Raw genomic sequence first — 25,063 nt, forward strand, 5'->3', positions numbered from 1 at the left:
CCATGACTTTGCTCCTGGCATGGCCCTCTCCAACAATTCTGCCAAAGATTCAGATTGTCCAGAGAATGACTGCTAATTCAAAGCAGCAATGCCCCCATCTCCAAAACTAGCAGAACTTCTGCGAGCAGCTCCCTTTCTTCCCCAACCTAGATGCTCCTCTGCAGCTTCTCAGACAGCATCCTTGAACACAGGCGCACGCTCCTGGGCTCTAGCTGATGCCTCTGTCCTATAGGAAGATGGCCAGCTGGAACTACACACATTACCTTCATTAGCTTAAGAGGAACCACTCCTTTTGTGTGTGTGCGGTCTATTTTCAAAATCAGAAAGTTTAAACTGAAGTTTTACAACAACAACAAAAATACATTTTTGGTCTATGGACTGAAAGTGTGAGCTTCTTTACAGTGCAACATATCTGCTGAATGTAAAATCTACAAAACCAACCTCTTCAGGCTCGATCAGTTTGAACTCCATGCCTCGACCAGTCCAGGCGATGAAATGAGAATTGGAAGGGTCATCCAGGAGAGCGACCAGAAACTGCCAGAGTTGAAGCGAGCCACGCCGCTGGTAGGTGGGGCCCTCCCGGTACATCCCTGGCTCCTGTTTGATGTCCCCTAAATTAAAGAAACATTAAGTCTCTATGATTAGCAATATGCCACTTGCATACAATTCTTTTCATTAAATCCGTCACTATAACAGCTAAGCCACAACCGCTTTGACTTTCTATGAAACATGATTTTACCATGATGTGGAGATTTAAAATAGTTAAGTGCTGAATATGAATTAGCAATCTGTACAAACATATAGACAACTGTATATAGAACACATACCGGTCAAGACAAATGGCACAGAAGCACCAATGAAATCCACAGATGCATTTATTAACTAGCAAGCTGTACAAACTTATAGACGACTATATATATCTAACATATACAGGTCAAGACAAATGTATACAAGCGCCAACAGAATCCACAGATACATTCATTTGCAACAATTCTGCGTAACTATCTTTTTTTCCTCATTGATTCTCTTAAAAACCACGGTATCTAATCTTGCTTCTTGGCTTACATTAATGCCATTACTTACTGCTCTAAGCAATAGTGAAGAAGGAGTCATCAATTTCAAACTCTGGAAATGTTATTTTTGGACAAATTCAATTCTGCAAACCACCATTTGTATGAAGTTCATGGACCTGCACAATGCAAACTACTGAAAAATTTAATGCAAATATTGCAAAGCAAATTTAGTAGTATCTTAAACTCGTGCGTTAAATACGCTGTGCCTTATAGAAATCAGGCGAATCCTGTTGGGAACGCAGGGCCAACCTGCGTTGCACAACCATCACTGTATCCTGCCTCCAGCTCACCAGCCCTTCATAAAGCAGCTACCATGCAAACACTGTCTTCTGTTTTTATTTAGCTCCAACTTGAATTTCATTCACTTGAATTTGCCTTACTATTCTTTTTCTACAAGTCCAATTTAAAAATGTCTACCCCAGAGGTTTCTGTTATTCATGGTCTGCCATTTATTTAGTATTGTCATTTATTTACTATTCCTATGTAGTTTAATGCTAAGCAAATGACAAACAAGCAAACCTTTCTGGTGATATAATCACATTTATAGGCAGAAGTTATAGAGACAAAAAGGTGATAGCATTGCAATGCTTCTGGCATAATTCTGTTTTTACAACCAAAAATGCCCAGTTTCAGGACTACTGATGATTTTATCTCTGGCCAATCAATCATCTTAAGAACATGTGGAAACAGTCCTACTGCAGATCCAGAGTCTACGGTCCTCAAGGAAACAATGGTTAATGTAAGAGAAAGGGGGCAGATTGGCGCCTCCTCACATGGGGCACCAAGCATAAGAAAAGGGGTGCGGAACAGAGGGAAGACAGAATACAAACTCACAGCCAGACTGACCAACCAACTGCCAGTGAACATGTGGCAGAGGGCCCAACCCCTAGCAGGCTGGGCCTTTTCATGTCCTAGGTGGGCTGCCAGATGGGGGGGCGGGAGGCGGGGAGGAGCTTCTCCATCCTGGTTCTTCAAGTCTGGTCCCCTGGCTTCCGAACCTGGGGAAGAATGCAGGAGGTGCAGTGGGGAACAATACAGGGTATGAGACTGAACTTGTCTCTTGAAAGAAGGCAGGGCCAACAAGAACCTAAAATGACTGAGGCTGGTATCTTTGCCCCATCAGTTCACACACGCATTTCTCCTCTTCACTAGGGAAATGTTTCAGACAGAACCGACTCAAGTCGATCCATTTAAACTTCACGTGGATTCTAACACAGAGCAATCTCAAGTGTTTTACAACTTTACTTGGGTCACTAGAGAGAAAGACACTTCCTAAAATAATTTCAGAAGGAACACCAGTCTACAAAGCTACACCAGTACACAAAATTATTCAGTCAATAGCTGCTGAAAATTATGTCGTCACTTTGGTCTTAACTAGAAAAGCTACAACTCTTCTTATTGATCTCAAGGAAGGCTTTATTTACCTCAGTTTTTCTTCGCAGATTTACAAATTTTTTCCTGGGGGCTAACTGAGCAATTGTGCAGATAAGAATGGAACACTGTTACATTTTCTATGTCTCTATTTACTTCCGCCTATGAATGTGATCACGTTGGCCACGTGCAGTGAAAAAAACGACCCCCTCATTTATCTTTCTCCTTCTTCTCTGTCACTCAGAAAACGCAAGACAAATACTATCTTCCCCCCAAAAGTTTTCATCATATAAAAATGAGGAGTATTGAAAGGCTGAAGGCAATAAATAATAATCAAGAAAGCAAGTTCCTCCAACACTAGTTCCTTTGGCCTGCAGGGGTACAGTACAATCCTGTCCATAGGGTTGATTTATTTTTCTTCGCTACATGTCCTTCCTCATATTCAAGATTTCTCCAACGTGAAGCTCACCAAAAAGGAAAGAATCGGTTAAAGGTCCTCAGACTTGGTCTCAAAGAGGAGAAGCTGTATTTTAAAAACCGTGGTGTTCTGATAACAGGGCTAAATAGCGCAGTGAAAACACAAAGCTGAAAACTTGTGGAACGAGGTCCAAAAGGTGACCCCGCCGGGGTTGTAGCCTGTGACCTTCAGTGAGTTTTGTGCTCTCAAGAATCACATCTTCCCCAGACTCACCACCCCTCTGAGAGGTAGGAAGGTGGCACGGGAGCAAGCGACCACAACAAGCAGTTCATTAGGACTAAAAAGCAATGTGAGCAGGACTTGGCTGTTGAAATCACGACAATTAAAAAGTCCTCCAAGCTCCCAAGTCATTACACGCAAGATCCCCAAAGTTTGTGCAATCAGCTAATCAGAGGGCCTCTGCTCGCTTCCTGTGAACAATCAAAGCAGGAAATACGGAGACCACTCCGAGGAAACCTCTGAATCAATTCATGGCTCACTTTTTACCCGAGCCTCCTCGGAGACGCTGACCTGCGCCAAACTTGTCCAGAGAGGACAATCGCTATCTAACCGGACACCCTCTTCTAACCTCTGGGGCCCCTGTTGTGGCCGCAGCGAGTGACATGAAAAAGATAATGCTTTCCTATCTGCCTTTTAAGCAATTACCAATGCTGCATTAGCCACATACGTCGTGGAAGTGGGGTGGGGGGAGGACGAACAATCACTAACTAAATGGGCAGTTATGTTGTTCCTGTGCTCCGTAATGCATCTTTACACGAACAATAAGAGAAAGGAGGCTGCACTAGTCATCAGTGCATCCACTGTAGCCTGCTCTCTGCTCGGCTTTGTTAATTACAGGATCAGCTTCCAATACATCTCAGATAACAAGCTGTATGTGCTCGGCAGGGCAAAGCAAAGACCCCTGTTCCTCCACACTCAGCACAGCCCAGCGCGAGGCTCGCTCCTCTCGCTCCTCCAAATGTGGACTGAGTCACCCGACAAAAGGAAAGACGTTTAGAGAGAATCTGTAACAGGTGAAGTCTAAGTGCACAGCAGATGTTAACATGCACAGGAATCCTACAGCCAGGATGCCGGCTGGCTTCAGAAGTGACCACAGGGATCTGCCCACACCCCCACACCCCGCCCCCAAATCAGAACTCCAAACACTGGAAAACCTACCGTCGAACTTCTCTGGAACCACACAGGTGTCATCGTAAAACTGCCGGGGCCCCTTTTCGAACATACAGCCTGTGGGGGCAATGGGAGGCGTGAATTCATGGTGGACACGCAGCTCACCCTCACCACCGTCAAACAGAAATGGCAACACAAAAGTGGGGGTGCAGGGCGATTGGCATCGTTCAGCTCTTCGGCCCTGGGCACGCTGTTTAACTTCCGCGACCCAGTTTTCTGACCATCTCCCACCAGGGATCAGAGCTGTGGTGAGGACCGAATGCGGTGGCTGGCACACAGAGATGGGTAAAATGCACCCCCACCCTGACACCCTTGGGGTCTCCAGCGCAGCCCCTCCCTTCCGTGTGCTTCTTCCACTCCTGCCCTGTCTGGCAACTCAGTGAGAAGAAAGGGAAATCAAAGTCAATCACTGACGAGGACTTTGCGTTAGGGCTCTGAGGCTCTAAACAGAGTCATTTATTCCCTGCGGAAACATTTAGAAGGGCTACCCTCCCTTCTTCAGGAGCCATGCTAGGGAGAGAGGACAAACCTCAACTTTCCTTTAACCCAAAACTTCCCACAAGTATTTTCCCCTGAAGTCTCCATGACTGTGGACCTTAGTCTCGTGGTTACTATCGTTAGTTACTAGGACAAATGTCCTAAAGTTCAGTAATACTTCTATTTCCCAAATACCTTAGTCTTTATGGTGGGGACATGATGTAGCAGCAATGACAGCAACAGAAATCGCATTGCATTTGCGAAAAGTATTTTTGAGGATCTTTTTAAAATTTTAAAAAAATTTATATAAAGGGGACAAATTTGTGTACTTCACATACGCCATCTTAGCATATGTGGGTGAAATATGACATACTTCTCACCCTTCCCTCCTTCCCTTCTCCCCTCCCTCCTCCCTCCTTTCATACTTTTATCATAGCCTACTTTCAATTTACTTTGCAATCACAAGCTTAATCCTCCCCTAAATCAAGAATTCAACAAGTAGTAAGCAGAAAAACTACTGTTCCTCAAGAGCACAGACAAGGGCTGTATACAATAAAAAAACTCAAAATGTCAATTTCACCCATATACATTACTTTTTTTATACTCTGTATATAAGTTACTGCAAATCAGGGAAAGCATATTTGTCTGGGGGACTTCACTAAGCATATGGCCCCCAACTGCATCCATTTTGCTGTGAAAGACTAGATTTCATTCTTTTTGATGGCTGAGTAGTATTCTATCACATATATATATATCAATATATCACAATTTCTTATCCCCCCATCACTTGATGGACATCTGATTTCATACTTTAGCTATTGTGAATCGAGCTGTTATAAACATGGGGGTACAGAGAACTCTTTCACATGTTGATTTCATTTCCTTTGGGTAAATTCCCAGGAGTGGAATGGCTGGCTCATATCATAGGGCTATATATAAAACTTTTGATCTTAAACATTTTAGATTTAACATCCAACACTCTGCTTTCAACTTCTATTGCTGTCATTCATTGCAAGGTAGTCAATATTGGACCCACCCTCAAAGAATGTATCTAAGTTAGTCTTGCTGAGGAGACAGAGTGTTTAGGTCAAGATCCATACGTGAATTTTCAGAAACCCTTGAATGGAGATCAAGTCTAGATGAAATCATTTTTATCCACTCCGTACAGATGTCACAGGCCCACTAGGTTACCCCAAACACAACCACAATCTAAACACCTCCTGCAGCCTCTTCTGTGGAAACCCACTTTTAACAATGTAAAATCCAAGGTACTCACTAAAGGTGAAACCTTTTTTTTTTTTAATTTTTTGACAGGCAGAGTGGACAGTGAGAGAGAGAGAGAGAGAAAGGTCTTCCTTTTGCCGTTGGTTCACCCTTCAATGGCCGCCGCGGCCAGCGCGCTGCAGCCGGCACACCGCGCTGATCTGATGGCAGGAGCCAGGTGCTTCTCCTGGTCTCCCATGCGGGTGCAGGGCCCAAGCACTTGGGCCATCCTCCACTGCACTCCCTGGCCACAGCAGAGAGCTGGCCTGGAAGAGGGGCAACCGGGACAGAATCCGGTGCGCCGACCGGGACTAGAACCCGGTGTGCCGGCGCCGCAAGGCGGAGGATTAGCCTAGTGAGCCGCGGCGCCGGCCTAAAGGTGAAACCTTTTACATCTACTATGTTTTGCTTCAAAACTATGACTTGGGTCTGTAAAAGCAACAGCAAATATTCCTCCAAAATATGTTTCAGTACAGTACAGTAAGAGGGCCGTAAGCTGGACTAATCTACAAAGCATATGCTCTAGTTAAAGGAATGTGGTTATTGGCCAAAAAAAGAACACAGAAATCTACTTTTTCAGCTGTTTCCGTGTCTAGGATTCACGTTTACCATCAAAGACAGATACCACAACCTGAAACATTTTTACTTTTAAAAAGGCAGAGTATTAAAATAACAGTTTAGGGTACAGCAATGAGTTTTTCTGAGAAGGTACTGATTAATGTGTGACCTCATCCCTGAGGTGTCTGCCTGCTGTGAACAGGACGTGCAGCAGCTTCGGGAATGGCACACTTAACTTCTGTTCTGCTGGGATGCGCCAGGAAGCCTTCTTGTCTCATGTAGATGGAGTGGCAGCTAGGCACTTCTGGAAGAAGAAAGGAGGAGGTGTCAGGAGTGTGCAGCTGAGAGGGGGCTGTTCCCCAGGGACCACCTGGAGAGAGACAAGTTACAAAACCCACCCGAACCCCCAAGAGGGGACTCCGTCAACAGGTTCACCTGTAAGGCACCGCCCACTTCAGAAAGACTTCCTCGTGGTGAATGCTGATTCTCTTGCAAAGGCATTCAAAGCTGCACCCAAATGTACCGTGCCAAACTTGGCTCCAAGAGCAACCCCACAAGAGCGTGATGGTATCCTTACCACAGCTTCACAAGTTACAAATGTCTCTGGATGTGTGCAGAATAAATTCATATATCCCATTGCATTCCACTTACAAAAGCAAAAGTCAACAAAAGGCTCTAGTTTAATTCAGGAACACCCAAAAAGAAATTGCGATCCAATGGCTAATCTCTGGAATTCTTCAGCCTTCCAAGGTGATGGCTATTTTCTTTCCCAGATAAAAGCCTCACTGGCTTTTCATTTTGGTAAGCACACAGATCACACTGAAAACAAGTGAGCCTCTGTGACCAAGGTGACTCATCCCTAAGAAAATAAACGTGGTTAATGGTTAAACCTGAGTATCTAATGTGTATAGCAGTGTAGATAAAAGAAAAAAAAATAAATGTGGATTAGGAAACAAAGATTAAAATCCAAGCACTGAGGCTGGTGTTGTGGCTCAGTGGGTTAAGCTGCTCCTTGCAATGCCAGCATCTCCATACGGGCACGGGTTCAAATCCCAGCTGTTCCACATCCAATCCAGCTCCCTGCTAATGGCCTGGGAAACCAGTGAAAGATGGCCCAAGTGCTCAGGCCCCTGTATCCATGTGAGAAACCCCAATGAAGCTCCTGATTCCTGGGTTTGACCTGGCCCAGCCCTGGCTGTTGTGGCCATGTGGAGAGTGAACCAGAGGATGGAAAATTCCTCTCTCTCTTTCTCTCTATCCCTGTCTCCCTCTCTCTCTGTAACTGTTTTTCAAATGAATGAAATAATTTTTTTCTAAAAATGCAACTCCTTGACTTACTACTACTAATTACTACTACTACTACTACACAACTTTCGACAAACCATTTGTTGTCCAGGTGTCTGTGATACAAAAGGTGGGGTCAGATGTTCCTTGAAGTCCACATCCACTCTATTCCACAAGTTCCCATATTCTGAAAACAAAGCTTCTCTGAGCACCACCGGGCAGATCCCTGTGAATGCCAACATCCCGGACCCTGCACTCTCACAGAGCACCTTTCTGAACCCTGCACTTTAGTCTGTATTTGCATGTTTGGTTTCCTTCCTTGAAGAGGGCTCCACCAAGTTTCAAAGTTTCCAGTCCTATAAACTCGGTACCAGCCCTGCATAGAAAAGGTGGCTTCACATAAATGACAACTACATGCATAACACACAGGGCTCTGTGCCTCTGGGGCCCAGTCAGCAGGTGCCCAGCGATTCTCAGGGGAGCACCCTGCTCGCTTCCTGTCAAGGCAGCAACATGAATTCCGGTTTCACTCCATTGTCCACCAACTTCCCGAGGAGCCCTGGTATGTAGGTTCTCCAGGAGTGTACTGGTGTATATGAATGAGTCAGTTCGGTCATCTGTAATACAGCAGCTCTAAACAGCATGAACAAAAATAAGTCTATAACATGTTTATGGCGGGGGACAGCGCTGTGGCGTATCCCATATGGGTGTCAGTTCGTGTCCCAGCTGCTCCTAATCTGATCCAGCTCTCTGCTATGGCCTGGGAAAGCAGTAGAAGATGGCCCAAGTCCTTGAGCCCCTGCACCAGTGTGGGAGACCCAGAAGCTTCTGACTCCTGGCTTCGGATTGGTGCAGCTCTTGCTGTTGCATCCAATTGGGAATGAACCAGTGGATGGAAGACCTCTCTCTTTCTCTTTCTCTCCACCTCTCCTTCTCTCTCTGTGTAACTCTTTCAAATAAATAAATAAGTCAATCTTTAAAAAAAAATGTATACGGCAAGCATGCTACTTAATACAAGAACATGTCCTTTCTTCCACCACGTGGGGTGGAATATGTGACCCCTTAGGTGGGTGCACCACTGCCAGGAACTGGAATCTGCAGATCTCAAGTCTCCCTCACTCTTCGGCTAAGACATCGTTGCTGTGCTAGCGTTAGACGGTTTATTCGGCCCAGACCCAGTTTGTCCTTGGTCTAGAATGTGCCATTTCAAAATTCTATTTGACTTTTGGTTTTAATTGTGCTTTGTGATGAATGTCAACCAAAATAACAGGGGAGCAAAAAAAAAAACCAAAAAAAAAAAACCAAAAACAAAAACAAAAAAGTTTACCCTGCATGCCTTTCATCAAAAATGTCTTGAAGGCAACGTGTAACAGCCATGGCATTGAAAAGTATGCAGGGATTAATAGCTTACAAACTGAAAATCGGGTAAGGAACTTAGCAGTAACTGTTTTATCAGACCATCACTTCTTGTTATGGACAGTATGCTGTGGCATACAATCCCAACTCTACACAAGGCAGCGTTGTATCCTGAGACAGCATTTACCATCGGGGTGCAGAGTAGGCATTCTCTGTGTTCCCAGACACTGAACAACCCATCGTATCCCAACTGTCTCACCCACAGTACTTTCCAGTCACTTTTCCCATTATTCTGATTTACTGCCAGGCATGAGAGCCCCCAGAGCAGTCAGGCCAGGAAGGGGCAGCGCCCACGACCCCGCCATCAGCTCAGCAGCTGCTCCAAGGCAGGCATTTTGTCGAGCAACGTTGACAGCCGGCCACAAAATACTTTCACTGACGGCTGCACACCTGGAAGGGTGTCTGTGAAAACAGCTGGCTGCCTCCGGACGCAGCTAGAGGCAAACGGACCGGCTCAGCTCTGTGCTCTGGAAGTGTGGCTAAATGCAGAGGGGAGAGAGGGGGAGGGAGAAAATGCCAGTGTTTCTGAGGAGCCCACCACTCAACACCTGAGCAAAGTACTCCAACGTGTTGCAAAATTAGTACAATCTTGGGAAACTACACATGCGACCTCGAAGACTACAATGTGAGAGATGATTTCATTAACATGTACCTAGGGGATGGTTCATGTGCTGTGGTACTTGCTCTATAGCATTCAACAACTCTATCAATGGGTGGTACTGCATACTGTTACGTTTCATAGAAATCAATGACTTATCTAACAAGAGAACACCAAAATCTTCATTATTTCAAAAGGCCTACCATATAATCTGAATTCTTTAAAAAGAGCAAAAAATAACTCAGGGAAAAAATACACATATGAGAATATAATTGTGTTTTTTGCCAATTCCTATTGTGATTTATTGCACTCTAGAGTAGAGAAAATTAACATCTAACTCTGGAAATTGAGACACTTGGGTAGCGCTGTTTAAGTCCAGTCCATTCTTACAACTGATGCCCTTCATATAGTCGAGAAGTCTGAAAAGCTATGGCCATGAGGTTTATTCCCATGAAGTAACTAAAGTCAAGTTATCCTAAAGTGATATCAGTTAATTTATGACTATCAGAGTGGGTCAGACTCTAATCAAATTGTAGAAACATTTCCAAAGTGATTATTCAATCAAATGACTAACATGGTTAATTAGGAGCCATAAACACTGCTCTGAAGTTCATCAAAGTAATGACTTGCCCAGAAAAATTACTGCTAATTAAATTGCCTGCTGCTTTCATTTCTACCTTATCTAATAAAAAATCCAACCAACGAAGTTTGGCATTACATTTTAACTTTGGCTAAATGCTCAACTACAATCCAAACTAGCAAAGCGGTGACTTCAAAGGCAAATGTTTTATGGCAGGAATTGGAGGCATCACGTATATACTCATTCCTGTTCTTCATGGAATAAAACTGACAAGTTCAACAGTAAGCTACAGCTTAGCCTGTGCAAGGATGTGACTATACCAGTGTATTTCCAGTCATCTCTACATCAGAATCTTACCATCATTAGTTCAGCATGGTGGTGAACAACCATGTTCCTGTTATCTAAGGGACCTCATTCTGAATCTCAGATCCCATGTTTTGTGAGGCTATGACATTTCGCCATTTGTTTAACATCTCTAACTCTCAACTTCTTCCTCTGTGAAATGGGAAGAATTATAGTAAGAATAACCTTGAAAGAGCTGTTGGGAAGATCCTACAGGGGACGTTTTAAGAAATACTTCCCACAGCTAACTATGCACAGTAAAAATTCAGTATGTTTCTCATTATTAACAATAACTCATTTTAAAGGATTCTTACACATATTCAAAGTGAGTGAACCACAGTATGTAAAACTAGGAATAGGGGCTGGCATTGGGGCACAATGGGTTAAGCTGCCACTTGCAGTGCTGGCATCCCATATCAAAGGGCCAGTTGGAGTCCCAACTTCGCCACTTCTATTCCAGCTTCCTGCTAATGCACCTGGGAAGCAAACAGGGATGAATCAAGTACTCGGGTCTCTGTCACTCTCCTGAGAGGCCAGGATGGAGTTCCTGGTGCCTGTGCAGCCTGGCCCAGACCTGGTTGTTGGGGGCATTTGGGGTGTGAGCCAGTGAATAAGATCTTTCTCTCTTTCTCTCCTCTCTTTTTCTTGCGCTCTCTGTCTACTGCTGTGTCCTTCAAACAAATAGCTATTTAAAAAGAAAAAACAGCTAGTAATAATTATGTATCAAACTAAGTTCTTTTTTAGTCTTAATTTGCCATTCTGAAATCACACAAGATGGCTGATTTGTTGCTAACTAATGTACACTTTCTGGGATATCTTCACAAATCTATTAATATAAAATATACTGCTTTAAAATTCATGATATATGTATGATTTCCATGGCTCAGGACAGATCCTCTGTTATTAGATTTTTAAAAACGTTTGGTGGCTTCATCCTTTGAGTTTCTTTTACAGTGGCACCCCCTGATGTTTGCTCCTAAATGACACTGGCTTAAAAAGTTTTAAATTCAGCCCATAAATTGAATTATGTGAATTTAATTTAGGACAAAGGATTTGTATGTATTTCAAAGCTTCTGGATCAAAGAGCTCTATAGCATGACAGCAGTACCAGCTAAATCAGTTTGCAGAAATGTTCGTGGTAATGAAGGCTGATCTAATACACTGCAAAAATTCAAAGCCGCAAAGCCTCACTGTCATCATGACACACACAGGTCAATGTTGGGGGAACCACCCAATTTCAACAGACTTAGGTGTTCTTCAAATTAAGACACACAGGCAAAAAAACTTTCTAAAGTTGCCTGTTCTGTCTCTTGCACTTTAAACTGATGCTGGGAACGTGACACAGCTTTGGGAAGCTTTACCAAGGTTTGGTGAAGTGGGAATTTGCACATGGAAGACTGCTAGGACCTCCTCTGACCTGCAGATTCACTGCTCAGTCCCACAGGATGCAGATTTCCCCATGGCCGTGGTCTGCCTGAAGGGTGCAGGAGCTAGGTCAGGCCGGCAAAGAGGGAAGAGTTGCCGCGGTTCTTAAGACATCCCTATGGAGGTTGTTGAAACTGTTTTGTTACCAAACAGAGGAAAAAGCTAGAATGATTTCACATTGGACACTCCAAACAGCGCAGAACAAAGTCTCTTTCATTGGGTGCTTCTGGCTAACTTCCTGCAGCAATGCCCCAGTGTGTAACTCAATTAAGCATTCGGATCTCTTAGATTCTAAGAGAAATCTCAGGAAAACAGGAGTGAGTTGGGTATATTTTAATGTGGTTTCACTTTCATATCAGTCAGTGATGCAATGACTCCTTGCGGGGATGATGTTAAAAAAAAATCAAGTCCGCATGAACCTGGGTGCTGTCTATTGATGAGAAAACTTTTCAGATAAGCTATCCAGGGCCAAAATGTATACATAACCACACATGGCAAAAAAAAAAAAAAAAAAAAAAAATTAAAACATGTACCCATTATATAAAGAAATACTGAGTTCTACTAAGAACTAATGACGGGGCTGGCACTGTGGCATAGTGGGTAAAGCCGGCATTGCAGGTGGCGCCCATATGGGCACAGGTTTGAGTACCGGCTGTTCCACTTCCGATCCAGCTCTCTGCAGTGGCCTAGAAAAGCAGTACAAGATGGCTCAAGTCCTTGGGCCCCTGCACCACCTGGGAGACCCTGAAGAAGCTCCTGGCTTCGGACTGGCGCAGCTCCAGCCATTGCAGCCAACTGTGGAGTGAACCAGCAAATGGAAGATCTCTCTCTCTCTCTCTCTCTCTCTCTCTCTCTCTGCCTCTCCTTTCTCTCTGTGTAACTCTTTCAAGTAAATAAACAAATCTTTTTTAAAAAAAGAACTAATGATACCATTCTCATTCAAGAAATATGAACATTATGATAGTCTTGCCAATGTTTTCTCTCTTCACACTTTTCTGGTTTTTTGTTCGTTTTTTAATTCCTGATAGTCTCACTATTTATGTTTAAAATGCAAAGGTTTTCTAGAGTGTATCAATATCATCAGTTTTATAGAGACATGTTTTCAGTGCAAATGCGGTCACACACGTGCTATAATTTTAATCTACTTTTTCATTTGCCAGGTAAACAGATTTATTGTATTTAATTGGGGAAAATCTATTCCACTAAGTTTCCTAAAAAGGATACTAAGAGCAAGGGAGGACTTTACACCCATCTGATCACTCTACCGCAGAAAAATCTACAAACCCCAAAACAAGGCTCAGTGTTAGTATGCTGGAATTCTTATGAGAGAGAAAACAGGTCATAGCAAAAACTCAAATTTTATTAGAACTATCTGTTGTTAGTTACAGAGCTCCATGGGAATATATTTGTTACTGAATTGCAAAACTGGAGGTGGTTTAAACCTTAAGAAAGGAGTGAAGAATTTGGTGTTGCTTATGCACACTTAAATGAGATCTTTCTCTTTAGAGTTTTTCAGTAAATATGTGAATATCAATAATGTAAAATCTGCAGGGATATTTTTTCCACTAGGCTCAGAAGTACTGAATCTGCAGACTTGGGGAAGACATGGAAAAAACTGTGTTATTTTCCTTAGTCTCTCTTACAATGTTTGCAAGATTGAAAGAAAGAGGAGAATAAATTAGAAATGCAGTTATCCAAATTCAGACATTTTTGAAACTTAAAGTCTGTCAAAGAACAGTGTAGAATTTAACCTACAAAATAACCAAATCAAAAGTTTCTTAAATTTTCAGGTAAGCATCCAAGGTATTTTTTTAAAACACTATCCCACAAAAATAATATTATAATAATAATAATATAATAATATAATAATAAGATTAGCTCGTATGGTCTCCTGGGCTCCCAAATTTACAGGTTTCACAAGACTGTGATTGCTTCATTAAGCTGGAGTTAAAAATGAGGTTGAGGTGACTGGAACGTAAGTACAACATTGAGTGTTTATCAGATGTTGCTGTCCCCTGACCCCTAGCAGAGGCTGAAAGAAAATTTTAAAGCACGATGCCATTCGCCACAGACACGGGTCTCTGAAATGCTGAAAGGTGGGAGGTTTTAACCCTGAGCTTCAATCCTGAGTTACTCTCCTTGTGGGATCTATCTAATTTCAAACCAACACACCATGGACAGCTCTGCCCTCCAGCTTCGGCCTCTCCTTAGATCACCACAGTATGCAGAGGGTTTGTCCTGTTGGCTCTGCACACGAGCGATAGATGGGAGTCTAGCTCCACTTCAGACCCAGCTCCCTGCTAATGTACCTGGGAAAGCAGCAGATGATGGCCCAAGTACCTGGGCCCCTGCTACCCAAGTGCAAGACCCAGATGGAGTTCCAGGCTCTTGGCCATCTGGGGAGTGAACTACTGGATGGACAATCTCTCGCTCTCTCTGTAATTCTGGCTTTCAAATGAATAAAGTAAACCTTAAAAAAAAAAAAAGGAAAGAATAAGGCATCATATCGAATTACTAGTTCTATGTGAAAAAAATCTCCGAAAGTCAAGATAGAGCCATACCCATGGAAATTCATTATGGCTTGGTCCCTAATGGGCCAGACATTAAGTTACTAACTTTACAAACAGGATCCCATCTAATCCTCCCCAAATCACTAAGAGATGCTACCAGCCCCTGTTTATAGCTGACAAAACTGAGGACAAAAGGTTATAAAATAAGTTCAACATGCTACAGGAGCAAAGATATGTCAAGGCCAGGATTTCACATGGTATCCCCCGTGTCACACCAAGTGTGGTTTTATTTTTTAATGCTAACAATAAATAAAAACAGATCATATGGCTGAAGCAAAGAGCTGCAAGGAGCTTACACACTAAGAAGAGGAGACAGCAGGAGGGAGAGTTCAGGAGCACCTTCCTACAGTGAAAAGGCTGTCAACTCACTCACAAGGACCCATGCCTGTCGCCTGCCTTCAGGTTTGTTTCTGATTCTTTCACGTTTATCTTCGAGTTATCTATTTTTGCAGAATTGTCCAGACTTTATCAGAAACAAATAAATAGAAATCTCACACCACACATACACACATACACACACATATATGCACGTTAAATAAAACAGCAATCACCTATTTAACCTGCAAAAATTCCTTGAAAATTACTTTTGGGCCGGCGCCGTGGCTCACTAAGCTAATCCTCTGCCTGCGGCACCAGCACACCGGGTTCGGGCTAGAACCCCGGTTGAGGCGCCAGATTCTGTCCCGGTTGCTCCTCTTCCAGTCCAGCTCTTTGCTGTGGCCCGGGAGTACAGTGGAGGATGGCCCAAGTCCTTGGGCCCTGCACCCGCATGGGAGACCAGGAGAAGCACCTGGCTCCTGGCTTCGGATTGGCGCAGCGTGCCGGCCGCAAGCGCCAGCCGTGGCGGCCACTTGAGCGGTGAACCAATGGAAAAAGGAAGACCTTTCTCTCTGTCTCTCTCTCACTGTCTGACTCTGCCTGTCAAAAAAAATAAAAATAAAAAAATTTAAAAATAAGAAACAGAAAATTACTTTTGTATTCATATCCTAAATGAAAATATTTCATGAAACAATAGGTCTCCCTTTTCCTCTTTTAAAATGTTAACTCACTGAAGTATGGAAATCCTTTGTGTAAAAAATTATATTATAATGTTATAAACCACAAGGCATACATTGAGATATGTACATGTATGCATGTGCACACACTTTAAGTTATATTTTATGCCTTCTTTTTTACCTTTGTCACACACACATATGCCAGAGGTATCTAATTTTAAACTGTCTCATTTAATTTCAAAACTCAGTTCCACTTATAAAAACAGCTCATGTACCCACTCGAAATAAGTAGTTGTGGACCTAAGTATCCCAGTTGTTTTGTTTAAAAAGCAACTAAAAATTCCACACCATAAAAGTCGGCTCCGCCTCCTTCTAATTCCCCTTTGCAGGCTAGCACAACCCACAACAGATTCTCGCTCCCCTCCCCCTTTCCTGCCTATAAAATCCAAGTTAGACAAACACAGTGGGGCTGAAATGACAGATTTGAATGGAATTCAGACCCAGCAGTTCCTGTTTATGTTTCTGAGTTGAGCATGTTGTCTACTCATTCACTATACATTAGGAAGACTGCAAGGCCATAAATAGTCTCAGGTTACAGCCAAGCAGGACCAATGAGCATTAATCATGACTTCCAGTGAACTGGCAAGGCAGCAGCTGATGGAACACGACACCCTTCAGCTCTGTACAAATGGACATTCCAGAGAACCGGCCAGTGAACAGCGAGCAAGCCAGTGTGTGAGTGTGTGTGTGCCTGTGTGTGTGTTTCCTTTCAGTCTCCATTTTATGAATGAAACGCCAGGCTCTATAGAGTCCATTCATGCAAGAGAAATGCTTACAGGGCTCTGTCCCCAGGGATCAATCCGTCATGGGTAAAACTGATATGATTGGTTTAAGACAGCCGTCAGCCTTCCATTACTGCCTTAAAATGCAGTCCCTGTCCATTTGACCTGCGTTAATGCATAAAGAGTAAATCCAGACTGGGCTCTCTATTCTCAAATCAAATCACTAGCCAATGCCACTTACTGTAACTGTAGATTTAGAGCACATTTATGTATTTCTTAGAAAAACGGATAGAGCAGACCAGAGTACTAGTTTGGGAGATTTGCTATTTGGACTCAAAGCAAATAACAAAAACCCATGGAAGACCATCTAAGCAATAAAGAGTAAAGACAAAAAGAGGCCGTCCACGACCTCTATTATAATAACAAAATCAATTAGGAAGACATCACTGTCACTTTTCACAATTGAAGCACCTAAAATCAGGGATTAAGTGATTTTACTAGTCCACAAATCACTGGCTGAGCAGAAGAAAATTATCTTTGGATGTTAGAGAAAGAGATGGATGTTAACATTTTCCGAGGGATCAATAGTTCATTCTTTACAATTCCCAAGCGAGGCTCCACTGGAGTTTCTTTAAGCCACAGTTCTGGGTTGGAAAGGAAAGAATGAGCAGTGCATTTCAGGAGAAAATGTGGCCACAAGCAAAGGATGCTTTGTACCAGAACAGGGCCAAGGCTCCAGGCCTCTGGAGTGTTACATACCAGGTACAAAAGGCCAAGTTCAGGAAACCCTACTCATCCCTGCACTGGAAATGACTAAAGATGGGAATGCTTAAAAATAGTCAGCATTTCTAGGGGAAAAAAGCTGCCTGTGAGCAATAAAGAAAACGATTTGTGAAAAGCCAGTCCAGTACTGAACTCTGTTAAACGTCATGAAAAATGTGTTTTATGAAAAAATTAGGCGTGGGTGTCGAACGTTGTTTGCACTAAAAACTCTCTCACTTCCATTTTTCCATGAACATGTTGGAGCCCTCCTGACACAGAATGGGGTGCCGCAGCCACTCAGAACCCAGTCCCTGACTCCACGGGGAAGAAACACCTCTGTGTTGCAGAGACCCGAAGCCAGGTAGGGAAACAGTGGTACTCCCTGTGCTTCTCCGAGTAGCTGATCAGAGATCATTGCCAAGCCTGCAGAGGGGAGGGAGAGCAGCAGCATGGAAACCGCCCACTCTTTGTCTTAAACCTGTGCAGAACTGTCTAGCAGGATATTTAACTTCCGGGACGGGGGTCTGGCGTGTGGTGTGACGGTGCTTGGGGCACCTGCGTCCCATAACACAGAGCCTGGGTCTGAATCTCCACTTCTCATCCCAGCTTCCTGCTAGTGTGTATCCCGGGAGGCAGCGGGAAATGGCTCAGGGAGGTGGGTCCCTGCCACCCACATAGGAAACTTGGACTGGATCCGATCTGGCCCAGCCCTGGCCACTGTTAGCATTTGGGAGTGAACCAGCAGATGGAAAAGCTCTCTCTGTCTCTCTGGCTTTCCAATAAATGTTAAAAACTTTATTTCTAATTCTAGTGTCTGGCACAGAAAACGGCAGAGAATAAGTAAAATTATGCCATATTTTGGGGCTCAAAATTGAAATGCTTGACACAGGCAGGTAGGGAGATGATCTGTAGCCCACATTTCTGAAGAACATTATACAAAGTCACTGAAAAGTGAGTATGTATTCAATTATCATTTCCCCTAGTACATACCTTGCCCAAGACTTTAAAAAATATTCATGGCTCTTTAAGGGATTAGTTTTTAAGGTGGTCCAAGGATATGTAAATAAAAACTTAAGGTAGTCATGAGGTGAAACACTGAAATGACAGTGGGCTTTGTTGTAAGCTGGGACACGGGTAGATTAGCCGGATTCAATGAATTTCTCACCTTACGAAGAATTTATCCAGACACCACCCCATCGTAAGTTGAGAAGCATCTATAGATTTTTAGGGGTTAGGAATTCTACAAGGTGTTCTACGTATGATGTCACTTCTTCCCTGCTACCTACAAGAGGGAGACAGGCATTGAGGCAGACACCAGTGGTTGCTGAAAAGAGAAGGCACACACTGGCTGGGACTTCTTACTCTCACAAACTTCCTAGGGAATCTGGGAAGAGATGCACTATCCCACCTCCTGCCCCATTTTGCCATCTGTTTAGAGTCCCAACTGTGCTATCATTTCTAAAATAATGAAAATAATTTCTCCAACGTGGAATCATTGACTTCTTCCAGAGAGGGGAGTGAACCACAACGAGTCCTTCCACTTTGGAAATATTGATGTCTGCCAGTTTACAGCAGGCTTGGGGGGTTTGAAACAAACACCATGTCCCTTTACTGGGCACTCCCTGTGTCCCACCTGACTCCAGCTGGCATTTCCCAACAGCTTCCTCATCTAATCACTGTCCTTCCTGGACCATGTTTTTAGTCGGTTGTGTGTGTTGCAATTGTTCAGAAGGACATAAGGGAATTTATAAGAAAATATGTGGGGCCAGTACTGTGGTGTAGCGGGTTAACGCCCTGGCCTGAAGCGCTGGCATCCCATATGGGCACCAGTTCGAGACCCAGCTGCTCCACTTCCCACCCAACTCTCTGCTATGGCCTGGGAAAGCAGTGGAAGATGGCCCAAGTCCTTGGGCCCCTGCACCCACATGGGAAAACCTGGAAGAATCTCCAGGCTCCTGGCTTCAGATCAGTGCAGCTCTTGCCATTACAGCCAATTGGAGAGTGAACCATCAGATGGAAGACTTCTCTCTCTCTCTCTCTCTTTCTCTGCCTCTCTTTTCTCTGTGTAACTATGACTTTCAAATCAATAAATAAATATTTTTTTAAAAAAATAAAATACGTAAGAGGTCAACTTCCTAGGAATAGGTATCTCCTCTTGTATATAAATAACAAGAAATTGTTTCTTTATCGGATTTTTTAAGATTTATTTACTAAGTTACATAGGCAGAAGAACAGAGAGATTTTTCCGACAAGTAGGGCTGGGCCAGGCTGAAGCCAGGAGTCTGGAACTCCATCTGTGACTCCCACGTGGGAGCCAGGGGCACAAGCACTTAGGCTATCTTCTGCTACTTTCTCCGGTGCATTAGTAGGGAGCTGGATCAGAGGTGGAGCAGCCAGAAATCCATCAGGCGCCCATACGGGATGCCAGCATTGCAGGCTGCAGCTTAAACTTGCTGTGCCACAAAGCCAAATCCCAAGAAATTACTTAAAATAACGTATCTAGTGACAGAATTTCTAAGATACTGCTACACCAGGAGTAGTCACAAATGCCAGAGTAAGGATTTAGAGATAAACTACTGGGTAATTGAAGCCTTCTCAATTTCAATTTTCTTTGTTGTATCGCAAGTGTGTGTTCAGTTAACCCAAGCTCTCCCTAACCATCCTGGAACACATAAAGCACTATTTATTTACATTTCTGTACAGATGCATACAATAATGATTTGGTTCTTGCTCTGTTACCCAAGGGCCTCACCCTGTAATGTTCTACTTACAATCCCAGGCAGAGCTCGGCAGGGACCGTGCTGGGAGGGGAGTGAGTTCCCTCCTTTCCTTCCTGGATGGTTGGAGGCAGTACCCACCAGCCCAGCAAAACACCGAATAACACTGACAACATAAAGTCCTGCCTCTGCTGCCGGCTCAGAAACCGAGGGGTATTTAAATCTCTCGATTAAAGTGCCAGCTTGGGCCTATGTGGATACTGGATATATCCGTCAGCTCTGACAGATGAAAGTTAAACAGATTTCCGTTTTCACATATTTAACATGAGGTAAATATTTTTCAGTATTTCTGTCATCACTTCTCTGCCTACACATAACTTTTCTACATGCTAAAGACATACAATCATTCTGCAAATTTTAAGTTTTTTTTTTTTTTCCTACTGGTTCTTTTTTTAAACTCCAAGGTGATAAATAAGCAATTGGGAACTTAAACGCGGGCCCTAGGGTGAGGAATGGAGGGATTTAAAACAAAGGGTGGAAAAGGTGCACCTTATTCTTGCAAAACAGCTTTCCTTAACATCTGTTTTTGATACCGCCATCCCTCCTAAACCTAATTGTGAAAAACAGACTCAGCGGACAAAAGTCTAAAAACCACCATTCTAGTTACATTTTAAGCCAGCGGGCTATCGAGAGTCTTAAGAAAAAGAGTGAATCCAAAAAGTCACTCGGCCAATCTCAAAGTTCGTGCAACCAAAGCACTTTGGAATTAGAGGGGCTGCTCAGCCACCACTGTTTCTTCTCATGCAGACTCGACACGATCGGCTGTTAAAAAAGGCCACTTGTTTGGCAGTCTCCGATGTTAACAACGCTGCTGGCATAATTTTTAAAAAGGAAGCAGAATGCATCCTAGTCATTTCTCTCGGGTGAGGTCCTGTATTTTCATGCCTTGCAGCACTGAACACCTCACAGTGGGAGTGAAACTGGAGCTCTGTCTAAGGTGAGATCGGCAAGTGTTGAGTTGGAGAAGGCGCACCCCGTGTGGGCATCCTTTAAGCTCCCTACAAAAATACTTACTTCAGAGGATATATACTATCAATGATACTATCAATGAATACTATCAATGATACACGGGACAAACTGTAAAGTACTGCATCCATTCACAACAACCTCACAGAAAGACCATGAAAACGGAAGTTTGAAAATCTCACTTGCAGTGCATTTGTAACTGGCAATGAGTCATTCTTCACTTGGATCTGCAAATTGGTGTTGGGGTGGGGGGGCGTGGAGAAGCAATGTGAGGTAGGGATCTGCAGCAGTTTCCGTGAGTATAGACTGGTAACTCTACGGCACATCTCTGTGTGTCAACTTCTCAGCTTAAAGTAGTGCTAACAACATTTGCCACAGGGTAAGGGTCTTACGCCTCCAAACTGATTTTGTGAACATTTAAAAAATTTCTGAGTGAAGCTAAACACCTTGTCATTTGATTATGGTTTACAGCCCTTGCTGATTTTCCGAAACACCCATTTTTTACTCTTTATGTGGTGGAGCATTAAGCTTGTGACTATAATGTAAATTAAAAATATAGTATCTCAAGAAAAATAAATCTTTTTTTTAAAAAGAGAGCAAAAAGCCCACATCAGTAGTGGCAGGAGGGGCTCTGAAGACCCAACGAGGAAGTGCAACACCGTTTTCTTCAGTTAATGCACATCAGGCACTCTCTCTTGCCGTCCACCTCCACTCCCAGGTGCACAGTGCTTGTCCCCACTGTCACAGGTGTCTAATCCTCCTCTGGTCCCGGAAGGGCTCACTCTCTTCATTTCCAGTCCTCATTAAACTGCTCCACTACCTGGCTGGGGAACATCTTTATAACTAATTAGGCTAAAAACCCTGTATTACCCACCCCCCAATCAACTCCTAGGCTGAGCTTTTAAATACTATACACCCCTAAGAACACAGCAGGACAGGAGTGATTGCAAGCACGGCGGGGAGGCGACCACAAACCCACAAAGTAACAGGTTGGTTCTCCCTCCTGCCACTCAGGCAGTATTGAACACAGAGACATAGAAAGTCACTCAGCTCTGCAGCTCTGCAACGTTCAAGCCTCATGTCACCCTGTACTTAGCATTCTTTTCATTTATAGGATGGGATTAATGTGAAACCTTCACTTCTTCAACCCTAACGGGGTTAATTTTTTTTTTTTTTTTGACAGGCAGAGTCAAAAAAGAGAGAAAAAGGTCTTCCTTTGCCATTGGTTCACCCTCCAGTGGCCACCGCGGTAGGTGCTTCTCCTGGTCTCCCATGCGGGTGCAGGGCCCAAGCACTTGGGCCATCCTCCACTGCACTCCCTGGCCACAGCAGAGAGCTGGCCTGGAAGAGGGGCAACCGGGACAGAATCCGGTGCCCCGACCGGGACTAGAACCCGGTGTGCTGGCGCCGCTAGGCGGAGGATTAGCCTATTGAGCCGCAGAGCCGGCTCGGGGTTAATTTTTTTAAAAAATAATACTTATTCTGTCACATTAAGAAAGTAGTGCATGAGCATTGACAAAATATAAAGTGCCTTACATACAACATAGAAATGACCTATGAAATCACCATATACACACACACACACATATATATATATATGTAGGGGGAGGGGGGTATATTTCAGTACCAGGTCTTATTCTGCATGAGTTACGCTTCACAAATACATTGTTTTAAGACTCGCAAGGGTCGGCGCCGTGGCTTAACAGGCTAATCCTCCACCTTGCGGCGCTGGCACACCGGGTTCTAGTCCCAGTTGGGGCGCCGGATTCTATCCCGGTTGCCCCTCTTCCAGGCCAGCTCTCTGCTATGGCCCGGGAAGGCAGTGGAGGATGGCCTAAGTCCTTGGGCCCTGCACCCACATGGGAGACCAGGAGAAGCACCTGGCTCCTGGCTTCGGATCAGCACGATGAGCCAGCTGCAGTGGCCATTGGAGGGTGAACCAACGGCAAAAAGGAAGACCTTTCTCTCTGTCTCTCTCTCTTACTATCCGCTCTGCCTGTCAAAAAAAAAGACTCGCGAGACTCATTTTGTTAAACAGCTTCCCAAATCTCATTGCCAGCTGAAATTTTCTTAAGTCAAATTTCAGTCTGCTGTGCCTACTGTCCCCTTAAAAAGCTACCCTGAGCCACCAAGAAATGAAACAACACAAAGCAAAACAGCCACCAACCGACCCAATACACACAACTCTAACAAAAATACAGTGTAACACAGATCTAAAACATCTACCTCCTTGGCCATTATGAACCTGCAAAACCTTACCGATGGCCATAAAAATGGGAAAGGTGCCATGACTCAATGAAGATGGGATATTGCATAAGGGATGCTGTGTAAAGCACTGCAAAGGAAACCCTCAACACTTATGTCATCCTTCTGACACGGTCACTTAGCAACAATGGCAAGGAGGAAAACCATCAAGTTGGAGTTGAGGAAACCAACCATCAAACTAAACACGAGTGTCCCATTCCTAGTGTGGCACAAGGAGGCTAAAGGAGAAGACGGACAATGACAGATGCATCTCACTGGGCATCATAACTTGGTCTCATGAGATAATCAGATCACGCTGTACTAGGCCACCACACTGGTCCTAAACATCGATTCCTTATTTCCTCACTGTCTTCTGATCCGAGTTCTTTTTCCTCACCCCCTGAATAAAACATTCTTCCTCACCAACATAATATTTTGAATGCTTTATCTTAAATATTCGGCAGTTGAAATTGCATTCCTGTAATTATAATTAAGACTAATAGACCTTCCATTTCCCATGTCATAATTAATGTCAGGCTTTATTAGAGCACAATCGTGCTGCCTTTCTCCTTACAAGGCTTCTTTTATTTTCACAACATTGATGGTATGTTTTATTGAGTTAAGCAATAAAGAGTCGCAGAGGCTTTCAGAAGGGATAACCTTGCAGATTTAGAAAATGTCTTTTTGCATTATTTTTCAACTACCTATAAAATATTTCCTATGTGCTATTTCTTCAACATCAATAGGAAAAAAAGAGGAGTCGGTGATGCAGTGGTCAATATAATTTCCTGACAGGTTATTGAAGGTGTTGTCAGCAAGGACACAAGACCCAAGGACAACAGTCTGTCTCCAGAACACTTTCCGACTGCAATGCACAATGCATGCAAACATTGTCAACTTAGGAGCAGCAACTTGATGAACAGAAAGATACTTTTTGATGCCCACAGATTAATTTTTCATAGTTATACTGGTTATACTGGTACCACATTTAGAAAATTTTATCCAAGAGGTACAACTTTTCCCATTTAACTATTCTATAAAACCAAACAGATCCCTACCGGCAATACCCAAGGTAGCAGGTGGTATACAACTCTGGAAATGTGGACTATGACTTAGAAACAGAAAAAGTAACATAACATGAACAGCTTCTCCAATAGTAAGCAAGTATTTCACAAGTCATTTGCAGGATATACAGCACACTCCCAAAAGAGATGCCCTACATAACTTTAAAACGAAATGCAGGGCTCTGCTTTGGCAGGTGACGAGTGATGGGATCTGTGCCCTAGAATGTCAGATTCTGAAGTCCATACCAGGTATGGGCCCCAAGCAATGCAACCAGCTCACCTGGCATCAGCTCCTGTGTTCTGATCTCATGAGAACCTCAGCAGCACTTTCTCCTTTAGTCCACATTTCCCTAAGATACAACCTCAATACCAAGTTACACATAACCATGTACTTTTGTGTTATCACAACTATGAGAAGACACACACAGACCAAATCACAGTACTGCAAACCCATTCGCATGTTGTTCTTTCTACTAACACACATCTAACAACATGTGTAGAACACACAGAGATTTTTCAAACGCTCCGCTTATCCACCAAGTCCTTTTGAATGATGGTTTGGGCTGATTTACGCAATTGCCGTGTAAATTTCTCAAAATCATGATGAACTAAAATAAATAAATAAAAAAATAAGCTGCAGCAAATGGCAATGTGGCTTGGGGAACCAGGATAATTCCAGTTAACAGGATCTGAAATCGAGAGAGAAATGCATCTGATATACAGTGATGTTCACTGTGTCCTAGACATCAAGGGACAGACAGACAAGGGCCCTTCAAGGTCAAGGACAATGAAACTAGAAGTAAGTCTATTTTGGTGCAAAAGTTTTGAAATCCTTGCACAGTTTTCCATATGACACATTTTCCATGAA

The 25,063-nt window shown here is 43.5% G+C and overlaps 1 protein-coding gene across 1 annotated transcript in view; it reads right to left on the reverse strand.

Moving 5' to 3' along the window:
- The window catches only part of ETV1 (ETS variant transcription factor 1), a 99,806-nt gene that overhangs the window by 11,350 nt on the left and 63,393 nt on the right, over nucleotides 1–25,063 (reverse strand). The window contains exons 9-11 of the mRNA XM_062178137.1: nucleotides 6,626–6,694; nucleotides 4,081–4,149; nucleotides 442–611 (exon numbers count right to left, since the gene is read on the reverse strand). Coding sequence (XP_062034121.1) covers nucleotides 442–611; nucleotides 4,081–4,149; nucleotides 6,626–6,694 — 308 coding nt within the window. The remainder of the gene's footprint in view (nucleotides 1–441; nucleotides 612–4,080; nucleotides 4,150–6,625; nucleotides 6,695–25,063) is intronic.

The sequence above is a fragment of the Lepus europaeus genome, chromosome 20 (genome assembly GCF_033115175.1).
Source record: "Lepus europaeus isolate LE1 chromosome 20, mLepTim1.pri, whole genome shotgun sequence".
NCBI lineage: Eukaryota > Metazoa > Chordata > Mammalia > Lagomorpha > Leporidae > Lepus > Lepus europaeus.